At 35.2% G+C, this 20,110-nt stretch overlaps 3 protein-coding genes and 1 pseudogene across 5 annotated transcripts; 3 read left to right on the forward strand and 1 right to left on the reverse strand.

Moving 5' to 3' along the window:
* Window positions 1–833: 833 nt before the first annotated feature.
* LOC111315496 (PGR5-like protein 1A, chloroplastic) lies at window positions 834–4,635 on the forward strand. 2 transcript variants are annotated; one of them, XM_022917266.2, is made up of 11 exons: window positions 834–1,221; window positions 1,371–1,486; window positions 1,705–1,801; window positions 1,906–2,006; window positions 2,551–2,607; window positions 2,793–2,869; window positions 3,067–3,118; window positions 3,357–3,467; window positions 3,565–3,662; window positions 3,806–3,881; window positions 4,268–4,635. In XM_022917266.2, exons 1-10 carry the CDS (start codon window positions 1,044–1,046, stop codon window positions 3,873–3,875), a joined length of 957 nt encoding a protein of 318 aa, XP_022773001.2. In that variant the 5' UTR covers window positions 834–1,043; the 3' UTR covers window positions 3,876–3,881; window positions 4,268–4,635. The 2 variants fall into 2 exon arrangements, with proteins under 2 accessions (XP_022773001.2, XP_022772991.2); XM_022917256.2 differs by having other exon boundaries at window positions 4,308–4,635.
* Window positions 4,636–8,013: 3,378 nt separating this feature from the next.
* LOC111302392 (uncharacterized) lies at window positions 8,014–9,582 on the forward strand. The gene has a single exon (XM_089766178.1). The coding sequence runs from the start codon at window positions 8,292–8,294 to the stop codon at window positions 9,213–9,215; it is 924 nt and encodes a 307-aa protein (XP_089622304.1). The 5' UTR covers window positions 8,014–8,291; the 3' UTR covers window positions 9,216–9,582.
* A 2,666-nt stretch (window positions 9,583–12,248) lies between these two features.
* Window positions 12,249–16,571, forward strand: LOC111305946 (protein FIZZY-RELATED 2). The gene is made up of 9 exons (XM_022903834.2): window positions 12,249–12,908; window positions 12,991–13,218; window positions 13,983–14,162; window positions 14,476–14,538; window positions 14,627–14,821; window positions 15,226–15,327; window positions 15,416–15,478; window positions 15,638–15,706; window positions 16,134–16,571. The coding sequence occupies exons 1-9, from the start codon at window positions 12,411–12,413 to the stop codon at window positions 16,185–16,187; spliced, it is 1,452 nt and encodes a 483-aa protein (XP_022759569.2). The 5' UTR covers window positions 12,249–12,410; the 3' UTR covers window positions 16,188–16,571.
* Window positions 16,572–16,968: 397 nt separating this feature from the next.
* Window positions 16,969–18,658, reverse strand: LOC111305955 (protein STAY-GREEN homolog, chloroplastic-like; annotated as a pseudogene). Its single transcript, XR_016345007.1, has 4 exons — window positions 18,330–18,658; window positions 18,059–18,232; window positions 17,467–17,634; window positions 16,969–17,380 (listed from the first exon to the last, which is right to left on the reverse strand). The product of XR_016345007.1 is annotated as a protein STAY-GREEN homolog, chloroplastic-like (transcript).
* Window positions 18,659–20,110: the final 1,452 nt, after the last annotated feature.

Consider the following 20,110-nt stretch of genomic DNA (forward strand, 5'->3'; position numbering starts at 1 on the left):
TCGTATCATTATAGTCTGCATATTTTTATTGTTGTATTAGAATTTTTTATTGGGCTGAGAGTTAATTATAAACTACGTTGTTGAATGGGATCGAAAGAGCTGCATCTGGAAGAATAAGGTTGTTGGTGTTTCGTGCTTCTGCCAATGAGCTTTCAGTCAGCCTCAGCCTCTGTGCCTGCTGCTGCTGCTGTGGGACGATCAAACAAAAACTAGGCAGGGAAGGTGAGAAAATCTATGGGCTGAGGAACATTGTTTTCAAAATCAAAGGTAGCTGGCCAACGAGAATAGAAGTCAGCCATGCTCAAGTTCTAGAGTACTGCATCCATGAAAGATCAAGTACTATTGCACTATCAATCATTTGCTTCATGTATCGGTCAAACTTGATCTTGAACTTTTTGGCCTAATTATCCTAATAATATATGCTAAAAACTTTATAATATTAAAAATCTGAAATCCCTTTTTAGAAATTTCTTCTCCAATTATAATCAATTCCATTTTCCTTTTTTTTTTAAATTTTAATATCAATGATCAAATTAATCACTACAAATTATATTTAATTTCCATTTTTTTCCAAAAAAGAGAGGGGGCTGGCTCGACGGGGCGCCAAAAGACTAGAGGAAGCACAAACTGAGTAATGAAGCCCAAGAAACACAAAACTCAAACGTGGGCCCCAAAAGACATGAACACGTGACTGCCCAATGGACTCACGCGGCCAAGACAAGGCAACCGCATGTCCACCTCAGGGGCGTAGAATGAGGATGATGACGTGGCAGATTTGTCAGATCAAAAATCGGTTATCCTCTGAAGCAAGACGAACGAGGTAAGACCGTTGCATTTCCCTTCACACGTTAATAGGTTGCCTTATCTTTATGCTGTCTCTCTTTCCCTCCAAAAATACCAAAAAAAGAAAGAGTGAAACAAATTAAATCACAATGCTCCATCATCATCAGCTTGACTCTCTCACCACCTGAAACCAGCAAAAACCAAATAGCTCCATAGCTTTAACAGATTGAGTTCTTGGTTAATTTTTGCCTTGTTCATCAATGGCTATCAAGTTGGCCTTTTCTTTGACACCCCCTCGTTTGTTCACTGTCACCTTTCAAAAACCCTTGATTACTTTCTCTTCATCTTCTTCTACCAGGGTTCAATCCAATGGAAAGCAGCTATGTTTTCGACGGAGATTGTTCTTACTTCCCATCAAGGCTACTGCTGATCAACAAGGTTTGAAACTTATAATCATCTTTCCGAGACCCAAAAAAAATTCCATAGTTAAGCTTACAGCTAAATTTGACAGAAAATTGAAATATATTCCTGAAAAAAGATTTTGATTTGTGGGAGAATCGTTGAGGTGAATCTATCATTCTTTGCAGGTCAGGTCGAAGAAGATGGGGTTGTTGATAGTAAAATTCTGCCATACTGTAGCATAGACAAGAAAGAGAAGAAGTCATTGGGAGAAATGGAGCAAGAGTTTCTTCAAGCCCTACAAGTATGGCAGCACAATTATGTTTTTAGTAATTTGTTTTCCCTTCAATTCGGATACTTAACACATATATCAACTCTACCAATGAATGGAGCAGCGGTGGTGTTCTACTTAGAAACCAAACTAGAAAACCTTTCCTGATCGCGTTAACTTCAACCTGGCTGTCAAGTATGCATAAGCATGACACAAATTTTCTTCCTTTCTTTCTTTTTTTTTTTTGGCAGGCATTTTATTATGAGGGAAAAGCTATCATGTCAAATGAGGAATTCGATAATCTAAAGGAAGAACTAATGTGGGAAGGAAGCAGTGTTGTCATGCTAAGTACAGTACAAATTTCCTATCAAGCAGTGTTCAAGTAATATGGTCATGAATCCTAACATTAACCTTGAAGATGTTATAACTTTCTTGGTTTCCTCTTTTTCCAGGTTCTGATGAGCAGAAGTTTCTGGAAGCATCAATGGCTTATGTGTCTGGGAAGCCAATTCTGAGTGATGAAGAATTTGATAATTTGAAGCTGAGGCTAAAGGTTTGTCAGCATTTGTCTCCTTTTTAGATGACACAAAATGATCTTCACCTCTCAATCTCACCAATTGTTGGAAACGTTAGCAGAGTAGTTCTTCATTGCATCATGACCTAACCTGTGTTTACTCATCCTATTGAATATTACAGTATCCTGTTCTTATATAGGTCTTCATGATGAAACATAAGACTTTTTTTTTGTGCTGTGAAAGGTATAGTGCTACAGCACTGCATAAATTGTTGGTTTGTATGCTTCTGGTTTATGGGTTTGATTTAGAAAGCGAAGGAGAGTTGTACCCTTATATGGTGTGGACTGTTCCCAGCTACTGAAGTGCCTAAAATATCTAGTTAATGTAACTGATTTATGAATTTGCTTTAATGAGAAAAGGAGAATTCTACCCTACAAATTATGCAACCATGTAAGCTCTATTTCTGCCCTTTTCCTATCCTAAATCGCCTGTAGTTAGTAATGGAGATTAGGCTATCAGATTTACTTGTTTAATGTAGCATTTCCTTCTAATATTGTTATTTTTTCTATAACTATTGTCTAGATGGAAGGAAGTGAAATTGTGGTTGAGGGTCCACGATGCAGTCTCCGTAGTAGAAAGGTAGAGAGTGTTCTGTTTTCTTCTGTTTTTAGTGTGGCTGTGCATACCATGAATTATTTTGAATTAAGCATCCCACATAGGTGTACAGTGATCATCTTTCAACTTCAAAAGCACAAAGGAATTTTCTGTTTAAGCCTAGTATAATTGTTCAATTCACACTCATTGGATTATCTTTCTTTTCTTAGGTGTACAGTGACCTCTCTGTTGACTATTTGAAGATGTTCCTCTTGAATGTCCCAGCGACTGTGATTGCCCTAGGATTGTAAGTTTTTTTTGCCCTAGGATTGTAAGTTTTTTTTTCCTTTCTTTCTTTGCACTAGTACTGTTTTTATCTGAAAACAACAAGATATTGACTACTTAAAAGAAATCTGCATTCCAAGCCTGTTGTCATGCTTTTCATCTGTAGTTATGATACGACTTATCCTTATAATTCACTCATCTATGTTCTGGTCTTGCTAGGTTTTTCTTCCTAGATGATCTGACTGGATTTGAAATCTCATATCTGTTGGAGGTAAACTGTTATTATCGCTGTTGTTTTGCTGCTGAAATTAATCCATGCAAAGGCTCATATATTATCCTGGTTCTCTGCCCTTTTCCAAATTTGAAACCTCACATTGACAACGGGAAAGTGTGATGCCAATCGGATAGCCATGCTCACAGCCTTTTGTACACTGTCAGTCTGTCATTAAATATGTGTCCTACATTTGTTTTTGTACTTAAAATTTTTACTGCGCATTTTTGAATTGCAGCTTCCAGAACCATTCAGTTTCATTTTCACGTGGTTTGCTGCTGTGCCCTTTTGTGTTTGGTTAGCTCAAGCCCTCACAAAAGTGGTTGTGAGAGACTTTCTGATCCTAAAGGTAAAACAATTGTTTCATCCCTTCCAATGTTACTCTGAAACACCCCATATTGTTTCTATAAACGATGATGAAACTAATTTGTGACTTTACCTTCTAGGGTCCTTGCCCGAACTGTGGTACTGAGAATGTCTCCTTCTTTGGCACCATATTATCGATTTCCAGTGGTGGAACCACCAACACTCTTAAATGTTCAAAGTAAGTCGATCATTTGTCAGCCTTTAAAAAAAAAAAATGAAAAGTCGACCATTTGTTTACTAACCACATTCACTAATAGAACTTTGAGTTTTCATCATTCACATCGCTGCAAAGTTCTAAGTTCCAATTGTTTTTCACTTCAGTTGTGGAACCCCATTGGAGTATAATTCGAAAACGCGGTTGATTACATTGCCAGAAGGAAGTCAAGCTTGATTGGAGGTATATACTATAAACCATGCTTACTGTAGAATCCCTCATGGGATAACTTTCAAATATCAGATAGTATACCTAATACGGTTCTCAGAACTTCAAATTTTGACTTGCTACGTATTTGCATTTTCAGAATTAAGAAATAAGTAAATCATTAGCCAATTTTTTCGTTCAACCAAAGGGGGACAAGGCAAAGGGACCAATCAGTTACTTATGGATTCATTATGCTCTTATACTAGCGAATGTTTTGATGTCTTAATTGCAATTGATGTTCTTGTTTAATTTCTGTCTCCTGCCCTCCAAAAGTTGCAGGCTCTAGCCTAGCCTGTGCTTGAGTTACTTTCAAACAGAGAAATAGTGCTAGTAATTTATTTTTCTTCTCTTCTCTTGGGCAGTGTTATTCCCACTTTTTAACGGGCACGGCCATGGCTGCAGGATAAATTACTTCCAGGGATCCACATTAAGACTGCTACTAACTCATGGAGTGAAGAGTGTCATATGTTCTAAACCTGGTGGGTCATCATTTGCAGCACAGGAGGAAATTTTGATATGTGCTGCATTGTAGAATGTATACCTGTTGTATGTTACGTCAAACACTGTATTTGTAAGCAACATGTAATATATTTATACCTATAACAGGAATGTTGACAGGAAGAGAAGAGAGCAAAATTGTTGTGAAGATCTTTAATTCAATAAATCATATTCTATGCAATGCTCTGAATGAGCTGTAATTCGTATTTGTAAGGCTGAAGCTTTCTTTTGATTCCATTCTCACTATATTGTTCATAGTGTAGTACATTTAAGTAAAATCAGATCATTGTATAGCCTTGCTGTATCGAGAAACTAATCTCGAAGCTGCACCATCAATTACTAAATAAACTTTGATGGCCAAAAAATAGTAGTAAATAAACCAATAGAAAAGATTCTGGTCGATATAAGCCAAATGTATGCTGTCTGGGACAAGAACAGGGTACAAAAATTGCAGTGACATGTTTCAGCACCCAAAGGCATTCAAAGATAAGCAAAATTAAGCATATGGGAACATGCTCTAACAAAAAGGAGCACCAATCCAATCCAAAAGACCGAAACACATTAAGAGACCAGACCCTCACATCAATCAACCATGGAAAATACTATTAACGCAATGCTATTGCCACTTATCTTATCAACATCCTGTTCCTCTATAAGATTGCCACATCCATGTAATCTCCAATCTGGATATTAAATGCAAACAAACTTTAAATGACTTAAAAGTATAATTCGGATATGGATATTTTTTAGTCTACCTGGAAACTAAGATCAGCCAATGCCTTATTATCATCAACTCTCCCATTTCCATAAGAATTGGTCATGCCCACCTACAGAAAAGCCAATAGCAAAACAGATTACAACTTCCATGAGAGAAGAAAAACTGACATCAGTTCTCGTCATAGGAGTTTCCTCTTGCAAATTTGACCGAGTTGAATATGTCAACTTTGTCCATTTTTCTGTGAACGTAGTGAAAATATTTGACTTATTTTGCTTTTTTATGGCTTGTAATACAAATTATCGGCGACAATAAATCTATGAACTGAATTGAATCAATCCAGATCAATGACAATGTTTGAAAACCATGACCACATGCTTGCAGTAGTACTTGGCTCTAACAGTATGTTTGGACTGAGGTAATGGGAGAGAAAGGAAAAGAATAGAAAGAAAACAAAAGGAAATGGAGAATCCTTTCCGTTGTTTGTATATGACATAAATAAAAATAAAGGAAAGGAAAATATACTTAGCTCCCTTTAGGTTTTTTTAATTTTCTCCATTTTTTAATTATCTCAAGGAAAGGGAAGGAAAAGAATAAAATTTTTAAAATATCAAATGATTATTATATTTTTATTAATTTTTATAAATTAAAAATATATGATTTTAAATTTCAAAATTAAATTAAGAATACAAAATATTATTTACCAATAAATTTATTATCTTCGATTTTTTTTTCTTATTTTTTTTTTTACTAATTTTTATTCAAACATAGCGCAAGTCTTTAACCGCATATTCGCATAAACAAAAATTGCCTGGAACACAAAAGAAGCAAATACCTGCCTCACCATAAAACGACCACGTTTATCAGGATACACAAGCAAAAGATAATTTGGCATTCCTTCATAGACTAAGGGTATGTTCGTCATATAAGCACCTTCATAGACGTCATTGTTTTGAACCTTTCCATTGTTATGTATATAATAGGATTTTTCTCATCCAATTTTTGTCTAAATCATGTGCATTGGTCGTTAATCGGTATCAATCATGAAGCAACATCGTGTATACTTTCTAATAGTAGTTCAGGTCCATCATTGGTGATTTAACCCAGTACGTTTTCTGTGTGAGCTTAAAGGAGGAGATTGTCGGTATGGGAATTTGTTTAGCAATGGTTACGGCACGGACACAGCTGCTCTTAGCAGCATTGTTCAACAATGGGCTTGCTTGCGGCACTTGTTACCAGATAAAGTGTGTCCAATCACCTTGGTGTTACCGTGGGGTTCCATTCACCACAGTGACTGCTACCAATCTATGCCCTCCAAAATTGGGCCCAAGACTCCAACAATGGTGGATGGTGCAACCCTCCTCGAGTCCATTTCGACATGTCCAAGCCCGCTTTCATGAAAATTGAACAGTGGAAGGCTGGCATTGTCCCATCATGTGCCGAACGTATATAACATCCTCAAGATTCAAACTCTAAGCCCGTTGGAAACTCAAATCCCGTCTTAAACCTTCACCTATTTGTTTAAAATTTCGGTTTGACTATTCAAATCCTCACTTTCATTGTTTTGATACAAAGAATTCAACGTATGAAGGAATATGTTTAAACCATTTTTTAACACTCCAACAAAGTAATGAACTATGATAACTTTTCTATTAAAACATGGCCTCCTAAATGTTCTATATATATAAGCATTTCAATCCTTGTAGGGTGCCGTGTGTGAGGCCAGGCGGGCTTAGATTTTCTTTCAAAGGAAATGGGTACCGGTTATTGGTGTGTGATGAATGTAAGAGGAGGTGGTGAAATTGCAAACATGTGGGTTAAAGGAAGCAGAACAGGGTGGATTAGCATGAGCCATAACTGGGAAGCTTCATACCAGGCATTTGCAACTCTTGGAGGCCAATCTCTTTCCTTCAAGCTCACTTCATACTCAACCAAGGAGACTATCATAGCTTGGAATGTTGCACCTGCAAATTGGAATGTAGGATTGATTTACAAGACAAATGTGAACTTCCGTTAATCAACAAGTTCACAATGACTCTTCTTTTTCCTTTTTTTGCCCTTTTTAAAGCCCTAGGTCAAAGATTTTGATCTTCAATTCTTGCTCAATATTTGCAATACAGAACATTGAAATACAGAACTGATAAATAATGCATGCATTAGCTAAAAACCTAAACCAATAACCAAGACTAAAGATGGCAGTTGGCATAATTAAAAAGAACTTTGACTCTCTGGTACTACTAATTCTTTTGATTTTTTTGTACAAAGGCCATGTGTGTCTGTGGACCAAATCAAAGGGATAAAAAGAATTGTGACAGGATGCCATATGGCTAGCTAACATGAGACCCACAAAATTTTTTAAAGTGGGGAACATGTTAAAACCACAGTTTGAGTACTGAGCCCCCAAATGGGAAATATACCCTCATTTCAATCCCTCAGCACGCCAGCTTCCTTTTCATTTCCCTTTTTTATATGAGGGGTCATCACTCATCATCAGGCCACGCCCCAAATCATTTCTCCCAACCTTAATCCTCCTCCTGCCTAGCTCGTCAAAGCTTCTTTCCGTGCCGCAAGCATAAAAGCTTCATGTTTTAGAAGCTTTTAGGCAATTTCAAGGGAATTTATTAATGCATATAGAAGTGCCTGTTGCTTGCTAGAAACTCCAAAATCCTCCTAAAATCATATCGTATTCAGTAATTTTTTTATGTAGATGATATATGGTTTGATAGCAAAGAAAAAGGAGAATCTCATTGTTAGAAAAAGAGAAAATCTCATTGTAAATTCACCAATGTGGCAAATTTATATTGGATTGAACCATTGGAGAAACTGCAGATGCCCCTACATTATCCGAAGCAGGCAATCGTTTTTAGCTACATTGTTTCGGCTATCTCATTTAGATTCTACTTGGGACACCATATAATGAAAAGAAAACAAGAACTTTCCTTCCTTTTTTTTTTTTTACTAGTACTTCCTTTCTCTTAAATTCAAAGCCTCTATCATCTATAAACTTCTCCAAACATTACATACTTTCCTCTTGGCAATTTCAAACCTGTCACATCTAGAAGAGAAACAATAATCTGATCTAGAATATAGCTTTCAAAGAAATAAAGTTCCTTCCATACACCAGCCTAGAAAAAGACCACACAAAACAGTTCTGGCCAACCTAAGTTCTTCTCATGGGCTCTCTCTTCTCCCTCACATTGATAATACTTTCATGGGCATCATTACTCTCATTGAAAGCTGAAGCTGAAGGGATCAGATCAGCTCGCCTTCTCGATCTTCTCATTAGGGACTACACAGTAAAGTCCTTTGACAGGCATTGGAGAACAGGTGTTGTACACACTGTACGTTTACCTGTAAACTTCTCTGGCATCAAAGTCGATATAGCAAGGTTTAGATGTGGAAGTCTCCACAGATATGGTGCACAAGTTAAGGAATTTCATCTGGGAAGTGGTGTGACTGTGCAGCCTTGTGCAGAGAGAGTCATGGTAGTTAGACAAAACTTGGGTTATAATTGGTCATCCATATATTATGCAAACTACGATCTATCAGGTTACCAGCTTGTGTCACCTGTATTAGGCCTCCTCGCTTATAATGTTGGTAGTGATATGAGTCCTGGTAGCCCTTTTCAGGTAGGAATTTTTGCCAGGGAAAATCCAATTAATATAGATTTCAGCAACATTACAAAGGCATCCAACATGACAGGAATCAGGCCATTGTGTGCTAGTTTCCAAGGAGATGGCAAAGTAACATTCAAAAACCAAGTATTACCCAACGTTTGTGTTGCAACCAGGCATGGCCATTTCGGTTTGGTCATTGAGTCACCGCCATTGATGCCTGTGAGGAAGAAGATTAGCAGATGGAAAGTGGCGGTTGGAAGCTCAATTGGAGCTGCGTTGGGTGCTTTCCTCTTGGCGTTGCTTTTGGTGGCAATGTTTGTGAGGGTGAAGAAGAAAGCAAGAATGGAGGAGTTGGAGAGGAGAGCATATGAAGAGGAAGCTCTTCAGGTTTCCATGGTTGGACATATCAGGGCTCCAATTGCATCTGTTACTCGAACAACGCCAACAATGGAACATGAGTACATACCTTACTCTTCTTGAAATGTTAGTTACATGATTTTTTTTTTTTTATATCTATGATCATTCTTTTTGTAAGATTAACTCTATTTGTTTTTGAGATAGAAAACAAATACGACAATATGTTCTTATGTTCAATTTCTTGGAACAGGACAACTCTGTTTTTCAAGGATATCTCTGTGCTTCAGAATTTCATTCTTTCTGAGCTCAAATTGGAACAAACCGCAGAATATCAGATTGTTAATTGTTTATTTGAAATTTCGGGTTCCAAAAAACATTAAATTGAAAGGGCTTTTCCGTTCTGTCCTTCTGGCCTACATCAGTCAAAAAGCCATCAGCGTGAGCTTTAAATATTTTCCAAAAATGATTACAACTTTCACTGACAATTAAGGACCAAAGAAAACCAAAGTGCTTCCTTTACCCCTCATCCCTATTCCCCCCGCCAAGAAAAAAAAAAATTGCATGTAAAATTTTGGATATTTACTGTTGTTTTTCACCATCATAAAAACAAAATGTAGGAAACAGTCTAATTTGGTAGTAGCAAAGAAGTTCTTGGCTGAAATCATGCAAGCCATCCCTCGGTAATTTTTGCTAACAATTACAACATCATGGAAAGAAGACTGCATGTCTTAACAAATTTCTTTTCTCCTTTGTGGGTCAAACACAATTATCATTTGAAGACCCTTGAAATTTAAGTTTGTTTAGGGGTGAAAAGAGTTGGTGGCCACCTCTACTTATGTCGTGTATGGGCCATAGCAATCCGTTGGCTTCCATATTATAACACAGAGTTTTTCAGCTTTTAATAGCTTCTAATGTTAGATATAACAGACTGAAATCTGAATTAAGAAATGCTATCGTGCAAAACAAAATAGGCAATTATTTCTCTCAGGAAATTAATCTCTGAAGAAGATGGAAATAGGGCTTGGCTATGCTACCCAAAGTGGGGAACCTTATAATTCAAGGTCAAGGATGTTATTATCAACCTTCAATTATTCCTCATAATATTAACTTTAACTAATACCTCCATCATCTATCCCAAAAAAAAAATCTCCATCAACTTTTTCCCCCTCTCATTTAATGCCAATCAGCCATGATTTTCTTGCTGCACCATCCCCTCTATGCATTGAACACTTTGTTTTTATAGCATTTTCTAGGCCTTGCAATGGTCATTGAGCCAAAATGGCACCATCAGCCCATGTCTCAAGTTCAAGTAAAAGATTTGAATTCTAATTTGAATTCAGTTAATTTAAAATTTAAATTTTTACAATTTTTAAAAAATTTTTAAATTTATTGTATGTTATCACTTGGGTGGTTAAAACTTGGATTTTACATATTTTTCTCGTTATTCTTTCTCACCTCATTTTTATTTTTAATTATTTTAAGTTTGGGTGTAACATGTGATTATATATCCAGAAAAATGGAATTAGGAAGTAAATTATTGAAGGATTAAGTATCATTTTCCTTTTAATTATTACTTTCAAGGAAATAGATCTTATAGCAAAATAACATTCCAAACGACTACCAGATTGATGGTTTAAAAAACCTCCAAATTTTAAGTTTTTTTTTTTTTTTGAGGTATTCAAATTGCATGTTTTTTAAAAGGAAAAAAAATTAGCCAAAAAAATTTTTCAACAATAAATACAATGATTTTGGACTGGTTTAGCCCAATTAAACCGAGTCTAATTTGCAAAATCTTTTATTTTTCAATAAACTATTTCTCATGGGACTCAGTTTTAATATTTTCTATTTATTTTAATTTTATGAAAATTTTATACTGTCTTACCAAAAGAAATATATCATTAGTTCTGAAATAATGGTTTGCAAATTGCAATTTTCAAACTTCCATTAGACGGAAGGTTTAAGAGGGAGAAAGAAATACATGAGTTGGGCCGGTTTCCAATAGGATGGCCCAATTATAATATACGATACAAACTGAAAAGCCGAATCGAAGTGTCGAATCAAACGGTCCACCTTCTGTCATTGGAATCTCTGTTGCGTTACATTTACCCACACCGAATCCTTTCCTTTCCTTCGCCCAATATCGCCTCAGTTATTGAGCACCGACGGTTGCCGTTCCCAAGATTTCCCGGGAAACAAACAAACAACAATAAAACGCTGTGTCCAAAAAAAAATATATATTTAAATTGCAAAAAGAAAAAGAAGAAACTATTTAATTAGTATTTTATTATTTTTCATTTAAGTTTTGAGAAAGCTACTAATTTTGTCTAATAATAAAATATTATGATTTTTAGAAAAATTATAAACTATAAATTTGATTAGTTTTTATCGATCCAAAGAATACCAACTCCACAATTAAAGTACACTTTAAAAAAAATCAAAAATTAAATTATATATCTTATAATTTTAAAATCGATTATATAAAAAAAAAATAATAATCATATTATGTTTACTTTCCAAAATTTTTTGTGCTGCTCATACAACATCTTATTTATTTATTTATTTAATTTCATATCATTTTGTTATTTATTTCTTTAATTTCTATATTATTTTTAATTATTTGTATCCATATTTTTTGTGATCAGTCTTTAAAATTTTTATTCTTCTAAATTTAAAAATTTGCATTTTTTAACTAATATATAGATAAATCTATATTTTTTTAATTATATTTTTTAATTACAAAAAGATATAAAGATCTTTCTGTTAACACCTCAAATTCCAATTTTGTGAGAATAAGATTCGTTCTTGAAATTCTAGTACAACTAACAATGTAATTTATTCTCATATATTCCATTTGTCTAATTTTGTATGTTAATATTTGGTATTTTCAAAAAAATTAAATTTTAATAATTATTTTTGAAAACATTACATTAAATTGAAATTTCAAATATATATTTTTAATTTTTGAAATTTAAACTTTATTTATTTTAATTTTATGATTTTATTAAAATAATAATTTAAATTAAGTTTATTTAATCTAAAAAATAATATAAAATAAATATGAGTAATACTATTAAGCAAAAAATGAATCAACCGACTCATCATCCATGTATAAAAATAGGTCCGTCCACACCGAATCCCTACTTTTCGCGCAAAAAATTAAAACAGTGCCAACGTTCTCCGTCACCGTCACCAAAAAAGGTAACTAACAAAAAACAAAAAATCTTCCCGCAATAACTCGTCTTCAACCTGTCGATCATTCTATTTTTAGGGTTTCAATTATCAACCCCAAAATAATAATAATAATAATAATTATTATCTATGGACGATCCTACGATAAGCAATCAACGTGATCGATCAGCTCCATCAACTCCCCCTCTCAACCTCCCGTTGAGAATGTCCGACTCTTCCATCCACCTCGAAAACCTTCCGTCTCGGACAATGCATATCAACCGGATTATCAACACGAACTACAACCGCTTTCCCTCGCGCACAATTTACTCTGATAGGTTCATACCCAGTAGATCCGGCTCCAATTTCGCCCTTTTCGACATCTCAAATTCTCCCACGTCAGCCGATGGAAAAGAAGAAGGTTCCGGTACATATAAAAGCCTTTTACGGGCCGCGCTTTTCGGGCCTGATACTCCTGATAAAAAGGACTCATCGGGCCTACCGGCTCGCCGGAATATTTTCCGGTATAAAACTGAATCTAAACGGTCGTTACACTCGCTTTCACCTTTCGGGCTCGACGAGTCGGTCCATGGGATTAGCCATATCCCCGTTAAAGCTCCCAGGAAGGTTCCCAGGTCACCTTACAAGGTGGGTTTTTTGGGGGTTTTTTTTTTTCCTGTTGAAATTTGAAAAAAAAATTGAGTTAATGTTTGTTCTTCTGTTTTTGTAGGTTTTGGATGCACCTGCACTGCAAGATGATTTTTATTTGAATTTGGTAGATTGGTCTTCGAATAATGTGTTGGCCGTGGGGTTGGGGAATTGTGTTTATTTGTGGAATGCTTGTAGTAGTAAGGTCACCAAGTTGTGTGATTTGGGGTTTGATGACAGTGTTTGTTCAGTTGGTTGGGCTCAACGTGGAACTCATCTTGCGGTTGGGACTAGCAACGGGAAAGTTCAGGTTTGATTTTTTCATTATTGGATGATAAAAATCTTTATGTTGCCAACTTATTACGTTTGTCTCTGTGCGTATGCTTGCTTTCTGATTTAGGCTGTGTTAGTTTTAGCTTTAGACTGTTACAATTAGATAGTGTAATCATGTGATCGATATTGCATTTGGAATCAAAGCAGTAGTTCTTAACAAACGTAATAATGTTTTCAAAGTCGTTATATAAACAGGGGTGGCAGAAAGTGTGCAAAGTGTGAAAGTTTTGTCTCCCAAAGAAGGGTATTGCCGAATCCTAAAACCAATAAGAAGAGTATAAATTTATTGTCATTCATTTGATTTAGCTAGCAACTTTTGTTATTTTCTTCTCTATGGAATTGTTCTTGAGGTTACTAATGCTTCTATATGTTGGTTGCCTTTATGGGATTATCGACTATCACAACATGTTCAAGTTGCAACTGAAAATAATTGTTTGCTTTTATGCTGTAGCTTAGAAAAGTTTAAAATTGTAGATAACTTTTGGGAGAAATAGGAGGGTAGAAAAAGCCCTAAATTTGGTGGGAATCTGCTTCATTGGTCTGATAAAGTATGAACCTAAAGTGAAGGCTTTTATCCATAGTTTATGGATTCAGCCCAGCATTGGACATTTTCTTATTCAGAGATTATCTTTGCTCCACTATTGCCTTTACATTGAGTCTTCTAACCTCTGTCTATATTCGACTCCTGCATTTTGCTTGTAGGATACTATAGTTAGTTAAGGGCTATTGCTTTCTATGTAGATTTGGGATGCATCTCGCTGCCGGAGGGTAAGAACAATGGAGGGGCATCAGTTACGCGTTGGGGCCTTGGCTTGGAGCTCTTCTCTGTTATCTTCTGGTAGTCGTGACAAGAGCATTCTTCAAAGAGATATACGTGCTCAGGATGATTTTGCCAGTAAACTCTCTGCTCACAAGTCAGAGGTTAAGCTCTTTTTCACCATCAGTTTGATTCAACCTGATCGACAATATAATATTTTTGTCCTAACAATTGTATATGTATATATGCATATTATTGCAATTGAATTTTTTTCTAACACTCAGATTTTTCTAACATGTATCTCCTACGATATCATAATTGCCACTTTTTCCTCTTGTTTTGTCATGATTTCATTGTCTCATGCAAGTCATTATTTATTTTTGGAAATGCATGTGTTACCCTTCGTGTTTGTGTTCATTCATGCTATGCTTGTGTGGCCAAACTCTGAGTCTGAATCTCTTAATGGCCATTGTGTAGGTTTGTGGATTGAAGTGGTCTTATGATAACCATGAACTAGCATCAGGCGGAAATGACAACAAAGTATGTAATAACAGTTCTTTTGCCTGTCTAACTTATTCTGATGCTTAGCCTTTTAACTGATTGAATGACAAATCTCACCTGTATGCAGCTTTTTGTTTGGAATCAACATTCCAATCAACCAGTCCTGAAATACTGTGAGCATACTGCTGCTGTAAAAGCAATTGCATGGTCTCCTCATCTTCATGGCCTTCTTGCATCTGGAGGTGGTACAGCTGATCAATGTATTCGATTCTGGAATACAACCACTAACACACACTTGAGCTGCATAGACACCGGCAGTCAGGTGATTTTTCATTTTTCTTTCTTAACATATCATGCTCCTTTAGTATGGGCTTAAATGTGCATCAAATGGACTTTTTGTTGCATAAAGTTGCTTCATTGACTGCATTGATATAGTTGATCTTTCTCTGATTAGTTTGAAATGATGAAACACACTGTCATCTGCATGGTACTCAAAGAAATTCTCCTGTCAATCCACAATGCAGTAGCCCTGTCAACAATAAGAAGATAATGGAGTGATAAAAATTTTTAATCTACATCTTTAATTTCAAGTTCTATAAATTCTTGAAATGTGTCCACGGAAAAGTTTTATTATAGAAATTAACAGAATACAGTGCCTTGATGGTGCTACTTAGTACTAGAGTTACAAATTCTAGACGGTTCTAATGTCCACTTTATGCAAGGCAGGTATGCAATCTTGTGTGGTCTAAGAATGTCAATGAACTTGTCAGCACTCATGGATACTCCCAAAACCAGATTATTGTCTGGAGATACCCTACCATGTCAAAGGTATACAAAGTTTAAAAACAGTGTATTTATGATAATAATCTCTCATTATCTACTTTTCCCCCTCTAAAATTTTATTCTACTGATGCAGTTGGCTACTCTTACGGGCCACATATACAGAGTTCTTTATCTTGCAATCTCACCTGATGGACAGGTAACTCACCTTCCCACACTTTATAGTTGCCCTTGGCTTCTAATTCTGTATTATGATAAAAATAGATAAAATATATGAAAGTTCTGCGATTTTATTTTCTCTTTATTTGTACATGCATGCTTTTCCTGTGGTTGAAATGACTTTTTTTTTTTCTTGCAGACAATAGTTACTGGAGCTGGAGATGAGACACTAAGGTTTTGGAATATCTTCCCTTCCCCTAAATCTCCGGTAATGACTATATTCTCACAAATTGTTTAGTCTTCTTTTCCTGACCATTTTAGTCTGACATTAGTTTTAATGTCACTCTTAAAATCTTAAGTGTTTTCTTTATACCCTTCTTATGGATTCTCCCTGCAGAGTATAGATTTACTATTTATTTGTTGGGAGTATAGATAATTTAAGGGGGAGAAGAGGGAAAGATGGTACTACTTTTTTTGGTCAAAAAGGTAGTTTCTATTTAGGACTGTTGATACTCACTTTTCACTGAAAAGTGACTGCTGCACCACTCTGTGGGTTTGCCTCTAACAGTTAATGATTGCCCGTAATCGCAACAAGTTCTTTCAAGATTCTCTTCTTTCTGGTTGTGATAGAATTGTCTGCTAAGCAAAGGTCTATAAATAAACTCATTTATTGGTGGACATGATCTTTAATGCAGAACACTGATAGCGAAATAGGAGCATCATCTTTTGGAAGAACAACAATTCGGTGAGTTCATCCAGAAAATATGCTGTAAGCATTCTCGTGCTCTGAATTATCAGACTTCATCAAGAAAATATGCTGTGAACATTCTCATGCCCTGAAATATCAAATTTGTTGGGTGTTCCAATCCACAAATTAGTCAAAAAAATTTGCGGCAGGTGCAAGAACTAATTTCTTGTTAGCTTCTTGCAAACCATTGATTTTGAATCCATTTCATTTTCTTTTAAATAGATTTGATTGATTTATAGCGGGCGGTGCTATCAATTGTTCTTAGCTGCTCCCTTCCCTTCCATTGTAAATTAAACAAAGTTGGAGAGGTTGCTGAAGAACTCGGAACTTATTGTAGTACGTTTTCTTTTGTTTGTAAATAAATTCATATTTGGTTTTCCACTTATATTTTCCAGCTCAGCTCTGCTGTTTCCAATAACAAGGGTGATTCTGAAAGTCTAGCAAATCTGGCCCTAAAACACGTTAAGCTGGTCAAGACCCATGGGTACCCTAGACCAAGCATAGTCATATTTTATACTTGATAAAAACCTAGACGAACCATTGATGGCATGACAGAATTACAGAATACGTGGCCCTGAATTCAGCTGTATGGTTCATATTTGAACACATCCAGACAGTAACCGTAATCACGTTTGCATCCTGTAAAAAGATCGATACAGGTGTTTGAACCCCGCCATTTTTTTTTTTTTTTGAGTATTACGAGAGGGGAAGGAAGTGTTTTTAAGAAATTGATTTTGTATTTACATCTTTCATCAAAATCAACAGAGTAAAATTAATAAGAATGAATGACAAACGATAAACAATCATTAATTAAATTAAATATCATTCATTCAATCTATAGTTTCCAGATTTTGTGGTGGTAACCGCTGCTGCTGGTTCCCATGTTCCATTTTCATAGGGAAGCTTTTGTGACCATGGGATCAAGCTCATTGGTGGGAAGCAACAGTTACAATTTTCTTGGCAGGGCTCGGGAAAGTCCCAGTTTCTTGCCGTGTTTTCTTGCTTTTCTTCTTGTTGGGTCCCAGTCGCACCTGCCCCACAAAATGGTGCTCCAGCTTTCTCCAGCGGACCCCAGCACTCAACTCTATTGAATTCTGGAATGTTTGAATGAAAATAAACCCAAACCAAAGACTCCTGTAATTCTGGGTAGCTTTTGAGCAAATTCCCATCTCCATGGACAAACGCCTTCAATACCTGTTTTAATATCATTATTAATTTCTAGAAGATTAACTATCAATAAATTTAGTAATCATTTGTTAAAGTAATGATTGAATAATTACCACAGGGAGTTCTTTGCAGAAGATGAAGTACCTAAGTCTAGCACACAAATCCAAGAGGAAATGGCCTCCGCTTATGTGACAGTGGACGTGCAAAGACATCTTTCCCTTTACTTTCTTCCATTCTGCCACCACTTCGTCTCTGTATAATTTGTTTGACCAACCCTGCAACTGCAACCAAACCCCAATTTCTCTTCTTTCTTCAGTTTTTGCATGTGGAAAATATTGTGAATAGCTGCGGTCAATATTCATCATATTCATTCGCAACAAAATAACCCAACATATTCTTCAAGAAAATGGAAAAATACATAGAAACTCTATTTACCAACAGATTCAATGTCATATCAACTTCTCTATCTTTCCATATTTTCCTTGTATTTATGCCTCTTGGTTTTCTTTGATGAAATCATTCTTCAGGTGACTACATAGATCTATTTATTTTTGACACTTCTTTCCCAATATAAATCCCCTGTTTGCCCTGTTTTCTTCTCAATGAAGCAGTACAAATTCTAATAAAAAATTAACTATTACAACAGCCAAATAAACAATGAAACAATTTCATCAAATGGGTTATGAAATTAATAAAAAGGATTACCTGAGAGTTGTTTATGGTCTGTGAGATTGCTAAAGTAAGTTTAGAGGTTATATCACTATGTGTGAGAGTGTAAGTCCTAGGCAGCTTCCCTGGGTGCTTCTTCTCATCAACTCCTACAAACAAAACCTTTAGCTTTGATGCCTCGAAAATTGCTGGCCCAAACAACCTTGCTACCTGATCCAGTCCAATCCAGAATAAAATCAATATAATCTTCCTTCATAAAAATTGTAATGAAAAGCAAAAAAAAAAAAAAAAAGAAAAGAAAAATTACAGGAACAATAGCTTGGTTCTTCTTCTTGGATCTTCTTCTACAGACAAAAAGAGATCCATTCTGTTCAAACACAGAAGGTCTTAGCTTTGTAGGGAGAACGGGAACCAAAGGCAAAGTTCCCATAGTTAATGTCTAAGCTCCAACTTTGATGGAGAGAAACACCCAAATAAAGAAAAAAAAAAAAACTATTCAATAATGAAATACCAGCTATAAAACAAGATACTATTATAGCAAAACCAAAAACGAAAACTTTTGAGTATAGGAAATAGAGAGAGAATCTTGGAGGAAGAGGAGACTGAGACTTCGAAACTTTGGGAACTTTTGTTTCCTTCTTGGCTTTTGGTTTTGTTTTGCTTGTATGTTAAGCTAATTAAGTTGAAAACTTTGAACACACTAAGAATTGATAGCAAAGGAAAGCGATTGGGCATCACAGTTTTTTGAGTTAGCTGGCAAATTAATTAGACAAAGTGAAAGAGAAAGAGGTTGCTTGAAGTTCAGACTTGTGTTAACATTGACACTTTGTTTAACATATCTTATTACACGTTGAGGTGGGAGTGGGACTCATTTTTTCTCGCATGCAACAGCCCTAATAGCTTTTGGTTACTCAAATACTCCACTCTTGGCAGGACACGATAAAACAATTACTTATATACTCTTAAATTAACAAAATTTTTCACATTTGGATCTTCAAAATGGAAACTAAAACTGAGAAGAATAGCGGCCGTCAGCCCAGGCCGGTTGCTACGTACGTTGTCCCTGGCCTCTGTATCTCCAACTTGCAACTTCATGCAGATATCTTCCTAATTATATAATATTTACGTGGTAATATTTTATTTATCTACTAGTTCAGCTAAAAACATATATATATATTACAGGTTTCCTTAACCACAACAAAAATTTAAAAAAAAGGCAAAAATGAAAATGAAAGTGAATATTTGTGAGGACTGATATAGGTAGCAAAACGTGGAAATTAACAAAAGAGCATGCAAGGGAGTAGGATGAAGTTTGAAATGAAGCTATAGGGGCGCTTCATTCTCCATAGGGGTTGGCTAACTTTCTTCTGTTTTTCATGTACATTATAACTTTTTTCCAAACATACACAAAAAGTCAAATATTGAGGACGTAAATCATAGGTCATATGGTTTGGTACCAATAAAGGTCAAAGTTTATAAATTCCAGATTTTGAAATGTATATTTTGCATATATGCATCCAAACTTTTTTTGTTATACCTAATATCACAGTGCATAATTGAAATCCACTAACTCTACCTAATACATTGATATTAAAAATTTTTAATTTTAAAAATAAGATTAAAAAATTATCACATATTTTATTTTTTAATATATTTTAAACGAATATATATATATATATCATTTTATTAATTTCACTTATAAAATTCGATCAGCATATTGCCATTAAATTATGGAGAAGGATTTTGTGGCATGTGCTAGTTTTGATTTCTGGTCTTCAGAACAAGTAGCCATATATCTTAATTAGTACAGTAAGTAGTATTAATTAACATGCAGTTAAAAGTATGAAAAAGATGGTTGCCATATGAAAAACATAGGATTGACGGCCAAGTTGTAGTTTTCTTGGCCTGGCATGAATGTAATCTCCAAAATCTAAGAGAAAACATTTTGTCCTGTTTTGTACCAAAGAAATTAAAAAAAAAATAAGTTTGTTTTGTTCTTTTGTTGAGAAGGTATCCCGTTCTGCGTATAAATAACAAAATAAAATTTATATGAAATTTTTATTTAATCAATTTTGCGAATGAATTTCA

This window comes from Durio zibethinus, chromosome 9, assembly GCF_047325235.1.
Source record: "Durio zibethinus cultivar Kanyao isolate XHJ-2024 chromosome 9, ASM4732523v1, whole genome shotgun sequence".
In the NCBI taxonomy this organism is placed as follows: Eukaryota; Viridiplantae; Streptophyta; class Magnoliopsida; order Malvales; family Malvaceae; genus Durio; species Durio zibethinus.